At 47.4% G+C, this 7,793-nt stretch overlaps 1 protein-coding gene across 2 annotated transcripts; it reads right to left on the reverse strand.

The window, feature by feature from the left end:
- Nucleotides 1-3,240: 3,240 nt before the first annotated feature.
- LOC117592742 lies at nucleotides 3,241-7,405 on the reverse strand. 2 transcript variants are annotated; one of them, XM_034290639.1, is made up of 4 exons: nucleotides 6,104-7,405; nucleotides 5,825-6,017; nucleotides 5,125-5,587; nucleotides 3,241-5,013 (listed from the first exon to the last, which is right to left on the reverse strand). In XM_034290639.1, exons 1-4 carry the CDS (start codon nucleotides 7,279-7,281, stop codon nucleotides 4,271-4,273), a joined length of 2,577 nt encoding a protein of 858 aa, XP_034146530.1. In that variant the 5' UTR covers nucleotides 7,282-7,405; the 3' UTR covers nucleotides 3,241-4,270. The 2 variants fall into 2 exon arrangements, with proteins under 2 accessions (XP_034146530.1, XP_034146529.1); XM_034290638.1 differs by having other exon boundaries at nucleotides 5,125-6,017.
- Nucleotides 7,406-7,793: the final 388 nt, after the last annotated feature.

A 7,793-nucleotide genomic window follows, 5' to 3' on the forward strand; every position in this document is an offset into this window, starting at 1 on the left:
AAGCAGCTGGCGCAGAGATCACCCTCAGTTGCGTATCTACACCAGTACGACGGAGCTGTTGCCTGTGTCAGTCTGCGTAGCCTACACCCGGTGGGTAACCCTAAAGAGCTGTTCACTCAGGAGCGTATGTTGAGACTGCAAGCAGATGTGAATGCGTTGATGAGAGGGGATCCCAACGCAATACCCGTACACACCCTTGCCTCGCTTGCACACAGCAGAGACTGGTACAGTAAGATAGCGAACCCAGCGTGCATTCTCGAGTTTGACACTCGCTACATGGTGGTGCCTCACCCAGCGGAGAATCGTAACAGAACCACACCGGGACCCGAGCGCTGGGTTGTCAGGCCCAGGGTTGCGCTTTTCAACTCCTCGGCCATGAACAACATAGACAACGAAATCGCTCAGATCGGAAGCGAGTTACTCACTCACTTTGGAGACACAGAGCATGCAAAACAGTTGGCAGAGACCCTGATATTCCTGGACCGTGCGCTCCATGTTGAACAGGGAATAGCGTCAATGATTGAAATTAGAACCGCTGTCCTTACTGGACGCGAGAACAACAGATTGGAAACCTCAGAATGGAGCAAGGGGAGATTATTTTGGTATTGGTTGACCGATCCGATCTGCGCAGTTCACATACGGCGTGTGCTTGCTGACAAGGAGACAGCTTCCAGTATTACAGACGAGGAACGTACTGTTTTGGTACAGTTGGAGGGATTAATGAACAGTGTGATTGGATTGTTTAGGGGCATAGTTGGGAACAGAAACAACTCTGTGATAGCCTCGATGCCTGTGTGTTTCAATGTACAACCCTCCAACGTTACAGACTATGGCTACCCAATGCATTTCACTCTGGAGGACGTGGACTATTGTAATCTCATGTACTGGGTCATCCTGCCAGTCCTGGGAGCTCGAGTGTATCACCTTGATGCTGATGTGAACCTAGTTGACATGGTTCAAACCCGTATCCAGTACAGAGAGTGTGAACAAAATCTAACTAACGAGTTAAACCTGACCAACGAGAGCGCTCTTACTGTTGGGCGTTTGAATGGGCGCTGCGTGTTCTCGAAGGTAGCACCGCGGGGTGGACACGAGGTTAGCGAACTGTTTGAGCCTACTGCGTTAAAACACACAAGTTGCACCGATACCGGATTTAGTGAAACATCAGTGGTCACCTATATGTGGGCGATCAGAATACAAAAACTTGCGTGTGTCAGCAACAACCTAGCCAAGGTATTGCTGGGGATGCATTACAGCACCCTGTTGACGCACAGTGTCATACGTGATCACTATGATACCAAGTACTACTCGGGCATGTCCTATCTACTGTTCAGGGGCGTGCATTTCATGGGATGTGGTGTCTCGCTCATGCAACAGAAATCCGCTCTATACACGTTGGGCACCGAGATCGTGTGCAAACCCACCGCCCACAATACGCACCAGGTGCACACTGTCAACCAATACTGCGAGTCTGTGGTGATACCAGAGACCTTAGAATCTCCCGGAGTGTACATCCCCAACCTGTACATGAAAGACGTACGAGGAGGAGATGTTCACATAAACACTGGCGGTCCATTCGATATGGTAGTGGTTGACGCGTTCAATGGGTTCTGCCCAGAGTCCGAGAGCGCGAGTGGCTACCGCAGACCCTATATTTTCACGGCTGGGCGATCTGAAAGACTCAACGGCTCGGTTAAGCGGGACCCTATGATGTGGGCTGAAGCATACACCTGTATGCCAACTCTACTCCAGCCGTTCAGCTCCGCGTTAAGGGTTAGAAACAAGCACCCCAGTTGAACCCGAAACATCCAGGAAAGTAATCATAAGCTCTTCTGTAACACCCTTCATATGGTTGAGTTTGACAAGGGTGTACTCGAACCCATTGGGGATCCCTTCAAGGACACCGTAGAACGAGTGAACGGAGATAAGCGTACCACAGACATAATGCAACCAGTGCTAGGGGTTGCCTTCTGCGGTACTTACAGTATAGGGCTGACCTCGGATAAGAAGCTCATGTGCGTGAGCGATGTCACCCAGGAAACTTTGGTCGATAGACTAGCTCCTAGAATTAGTGGAACAGGTATATTTGCATGCAACCCAATCCAGACAACCTCTCGCTTGATCAACCCAATATTTAACAGGATATTCGAGAGCACCAGACACTCTCGTGTCCTCCGGTGTTGAGCATCATCAGATGTGTAACACTAGGATCGGCTGGAATCGAACGTAAACCTTCACGTTTCCTGTACGGTCCATCTTGCCAAGCGCAACGGAGAGATGCGGAATAGCGGGTTCTCCCACAAACTAGCCAGGGGAGTGTGCACCTTCACCGATTTCGTACTCTCCTGTGGGATAAACTTTTTAACTTCCCTGTACATGCACCCAATGGAACAAGAGACTAAACTAACCCTGATCCGGAATAAGGAAGAGGCTGAGGTGGACATTTCAATAAACACAGTTTCAAGATCCATAGCAAGCTTAGAGACTAATATAGCTCTACTCAAGGAATCTATGAATAGAACAATCGGGGAACAGATAGAGTACAGCAGGTTTAAGAAGGAACTACGTTCCTCACAAATGCAAAGAGCGGATCTCCGTTACTTATTGGGAGCACTCCGGGGACGGCTTGATGTACACAGATTAATCGGCGCAGTAAAGACTCTATCTGACAGTGTGGGACTGCAACTGAACGCATCTGCTTACATAAACAGGCAGGTGTTTACCTTGGCCGTGCAAAGAGACCTGGACAATACAAGAGAACCTGTGACTAGGGCAAGCGTTCAAGACGCTTACCAAGAATACAGTGTACAGAAACCTATGGATGTAGACAATGTTGTATGATTTTTAGTAAGCCAGTGACTGATTTCAGAGAGGCTCTTGCATGACACATTCTAATATCAACCTACCTAAAGACTGTTAGGGTTAGTGTGTGTTTATTGGGATTTCGATTTGGGTTTTCATTGGTATGTATTTTTTTTTCTGCGTACAATACAATACAATATTTGTGTTTTGAAGATTCTGGTCTATGTGAATTTTATATGTGTATTCTCCACTGGTAAGTGCAATAGGTATATAGTTATCTATACTAGTTAATTTACCAGTCTTATTTTTAACTACAGGTACTAGCAAGAGAGATAACATGGATCCAGGAAGGATGCCATGCTCCATTAACCAATAAAAAAGCATAGAGCCAGTAAAACCAAAATACTTGACCAGGGTATTTCATACAGTCTGCTTTTATTCTATCCTGCCCACAGGCTTTATTCATATTTATTTTTGTTGATAGCATAACATACTTCACACACACGCTGCAGGCCAATACAGTCACCTACACCATTGTGATAATAAGAATGGTGCCGATGAGGCATCCTTTTTAAAAAAAAAAACATATACAGTAAACATGCTTGAGTACAGTGTTTCCAAAAGCAAGATGTGTACTTTGTGTCACTCTATCCTAGTAGTAATAATTTTATAAATAGATATACAGCCATCTGAACACAGGAGGGTACCACCGGGTACTCAACACTAATAGCTGTAAACCAGATCAGACAATTCTATTGTGGAATGTTTTAGTTATTGCATATACAGCTTGAATGTAGCAAATAGTTTAGAGCTCGGTCTGGTGGAATATTCAACACAGGTCCATTTGCTATATGATATTCACACCCATATATATATATATACTTTCTCAGGAGGCAGTTTACTGAGCAAAAAAAAAGGTATAGCAAGATGTACACAGTAACAAGCATAATATGTAAAACAAATACATAGGCTCTTCCCCCAATACAGACACGTGTGAACAATCACCCAGGAGCCTATGTTATCAGCAGATAAAGCACCATTACACAGCTCTTCGGTTGATTGTGTGCAGCAGGCGTGAACCTTAACAGTTGTGACAGGTAACAGCAGATGGTAGGGACAAATACACAGCAGCTCGGTCTGGTGGAATATTCAACACAGGTCCATTTGCTATATGATATTCACACCCATATATATATATGTATATACATACTTTCTCAGGAGACAGTTTAATGAGCAAAAAAAAGGTATAGCAAGATGTACACAGTAACAAGCATAATATGTAAAACAAATACATAGGCTCTTCCCCCAATACAGACACGTGTGTACAATCACCCAGGAGCCTATGTTATCAGCAGATAATAGCACCATTACACAGCTCTTCGGTTGATTGTGTGCAGCAGGCGTGAACCTTAACAGTTGTGACAGGTAACAGCAGATGGTAGGGAAGAATACACAGCTCTTATACAGATTATATGTAACTGTGATACTCTGTGCTAGTGCACATACGCTGCAGGCCAATACAATCACCTCCACCATTGTGATAATCCTTAAACTCCTGAACTATTGTGATATAGGGCCCTGCTGCACTCTCATCCTTTGGGTAGGTCAAAATTGTGTTTGCTCTCCCTAAGCTAATACTGTAATTCATATCAATGTCAGCCCGTGGCTGGGAGAAGTGGTTTTTAAGGGTCACGGATTCCATCCCACATCTCCAGGCTAAAATAGCTATGACATGGACCAAACTGGAACCTTCGGATGGTTTGCAATCCAATACTACCTTGAGCTGCCTCTCTACAGTTGACCCGTACTGAGCTTTAAACCACCTAGTGAGATAGAATAACATCCTTCTAAACTCTATGGCTGAGGTAAAGTTGTTCAGAGTGTTATCAACAAGAGGTAATACCTTTAGCTGCCCTGTAACGCACACAGAAGAGCACCACATAGCCAAGATGACCTGTGTCTTCAATACAAAACAGCACCAGTGAAATGTGTAGGGGCCCAGTAACACATTGAACAATCTCGGTAAATAGATATCTGGGCCAATCATCCTATCCATCTTAGGCCGAGCTCGTGTTCCTACCACCACGTGATCCCAGAAGCCAGGAATGTGAGGGATGCATACATATCTATATGCAACCTCTTCTGACATACTCTCATTTGCCCAGTACTTGAAAGCCATACCGTCATTAGCCTTCATGAGCTGATTGAAAGCTGCCGGGGGAAAAAAAACACACAGTCAATAACACACCACACCATACATTCTCAGGGTTCGTAATAATACTACTAAATAGATAGTGAAAGACATAGTGAAAATACACATACCTATTCGAAGCTTATCCACACCAGGCGCGTGCTCTTCATTCATGATCTCCTGCACATATCCGTTCATCTCGCTGTCAGTCTTGAAACGGTCATCCGGGTTGAGTTCGAGATCCCAATCTCCTACATGTTCAAGACTAGGGCAACTTGCTAGAGTACTGGCTGTTACATTTACAGCACCTTGTGTGGATAAGATGCTGTGCATGTGGCAACCGTGTTGCTCACGGTAACAGAGTGTGCAGATTACACATCCGCATGCACATTGAATGGGTTTGTTGAGCTGAATAAGGTACTTCTGACAGATTACGGACCTGTTGAAGGTCTTATTACAGCTGGAACATAAGATCAGTTGTTTAACCATAGCCAACATTAGCTGGATTGACTCAGGGTGTTCTGGGGGCGGTTCAGGTGTTACTTCTTTGGAGGGAACAGCAGCTTCGGGTTGCAGGAGTGGGGGGTACAATACCTGTTGCGGATGGAAAGCAGTTTCAGGAGTGTGCACACTAAGGGCATTTATGTTTCGAGACACCTCTTTTTGCGTAGGCCAAACACACGATGAACGTGTAAGGTCCAGGACCACTGGGAGCGGTTCAGGTGTGCCTTCTTTGGCGGGACCACCTGCTTCGGGTTGCCCGGGTGGCTGGTGCAATATCTGTTGCTGATGGAAAGCATTTACAGGAGTGTACACACTAAGATCATTTACGTTTCGAGACACCTCCGCTTGCTTAAGCGAGGCAGACGAGGAGTGTGTAACGTCCAGCACCACTAGGTTCTCTTGGGTTATAGGCACTTGTTGCAGCACAGGTATAGGCCTTTGTGACCGCTGGGACTCTAGATGTGGCACAGACTGATTGCGGCGCACAACATCCATTTCCTCTGGATTGCTCTCATCTGACCTGTACCAAGGAAAAAAGCATGTCAATGCATGAAATGGATAAAAGTGTGGTTCCAGAGAATAGGAAATGTGAAAAGAGAGACTTACATAGCACATGACATGTAATCCACCGTTGTAGCATTGTTCTCTGATGTATCACACAAGATCTCTGCTACAGCTTTCGCAGACACAGCCTCCTCAGCTGCAGCCACAGTGTAAGATATTTTACACTTAGTTGGGACTGTAGGTAGGGGCTCCTTGGGCTCGGCCTCCACCGAGTTCTCGGGATCTACAGCTATAGAACCGGACTCGGGTTCCTGGGAACCTGTCTCATCGGATTTGGCCGCATCTCCCACTACGAACTGGGACCCGGTCTCCACGGTATCGGTGTCATGGTGATCTCTAGAGATGGGTTCAGACTCAACAGCGCTCACTGCATCTTGATATTTATGCTGGGAATCGGACCCACACTCCTGGGGTTCATATGTAGCCTGTGCTTTGTGTACAGCGGAGAAGCAGTTATCGGTATCAGCAGTTCGTTCCAGGCCAGGAACCCCGGTGCGCTTTGGGCGAGAGGTAGCACATTCTGGTGACCTACTTGTATAGGATACTGTGTGCTCAACGATCTTGGAGGCACACGTGGGACAGGAACACTTGTTGGTATCACTAGAATCAGGATGGCTGACAGGGTTTCGTGTCACGGATGTACTGGTAGCCTGGGGACTGTCTACGGGAGGTACGCATTCATCTGTATCAGCGGCTCGTTCTGGGTAATGAGCCCTGGCGCGCTTTGTGCGGGTGGTAGGATGTTCTGGTGACTTACTTGCATCGCATCCAGTTTTGTCAGCGACCTTGGAGGCACACGTGTCATACACACCCACGGTGTCATCGCCAGAACCAGAATCTGTGAGAAGCTCTACCGTCGCGGCTGTACCGTCACCTAACGCCTCACCAGTGTTCGTGTGCCCGGAATACCTCCAGGATCTCTTTCTGTGACTTTTACGGATGATAGGAAACCTATACTCTCCGTAGGGATTGCACGGTGAGGAAGCCTCTATGTTTTTTTTTACGGGACTGGTCTCATGTTTCTCAGTGAAATGCGATCTGGGCTTACCGTGCCTGTGCGAAGGTACGTTCTTGTCATACCTGCCACCTTCTCTGGGTGGGAAATAGCTGTCATGGCCATACCTACAGCCCCCGTTACCGGATACATTTGGACCACGGTCGGGTACTGCAAGGGCTCTTTCGGGTTGTTCTCTCCTCTCGCGTTTATCGTGCTCGCGCATTACGCCGCTGGCTTGCCCTTGGTGGGTGTCATTACGTATGCGATCGCCCTGGTCATACACACAGCCCCCGTTACCGGATACATTTGGACCACGGTCGGGTACTGCAAGGGCTCTTTCGGGTTGTTCTCTCCGTTCGTGTTTATCGTGCTCGCGCATTGCGCCGCTGGCTTGCCCTTGGTGGGTGTCATTACGTATGCGATCGCCCTGGTCATACACACAGCCCCCGTTACCGGATACATTTGGACCACGGTCGGGTACTGCAAGGGCTCTTTCGGGTTGTTCTCTCCTCTCGCGTTTATCGTGCTCGCGCATTACGCCGCTGGCTTGCCCTTGGTGGGTGTCATTACGTATGCGATCGCCCTGGTCATACACACAGCCCCCGTTACCGGATACATTTGGACCACTGTCGGGTACTGCAAGGGCTCTTTCGGGTTGTTCTCTCCTTTCGTGTTTATCGTGCTCGCGCATTACGCCGCTGGCTTGCCCTTGGTGGGTGTCATTACGTATGCGAT

Source organism: Esox lucius, chromosome 24 (assembly GCF_011004845.1).
Source record: "Esox lucius isolate fEsoLuc1 chromosome 24, fEsoLuc1.pri, whole genome shotgun sequence".
NCBI lineage: Eukaryota > Metazoa > Chordata > Actinopteri > Esociformes > Esocidae > Esox > Esox lucius.

Bases quoted from the DNA above. Each gene is read 5' to 3' on its own strand.
- LOC117592742 (XM_034290638.1), bottom strand. From the start codon at position 7,281: ATGCGCGAGCACGATAAACGCGAGAGGAGAGAACAACCCGAAAGAGCC. The intron at 6,018-6,103 runs GTAAGTCTCTCT...TCCTTGGTACAG, and splicing joins GATTACATGTCATGTGCTAT to GTCAGATGAGAGCAATCCAG. The intron at 5,014-5,124 runs GTATGTGTATTT...TTCCCCCGGCAG, and splicing joins TGTGGATAAGCTTCGAATAG to CTTTCAATCAGCTCATGAAG.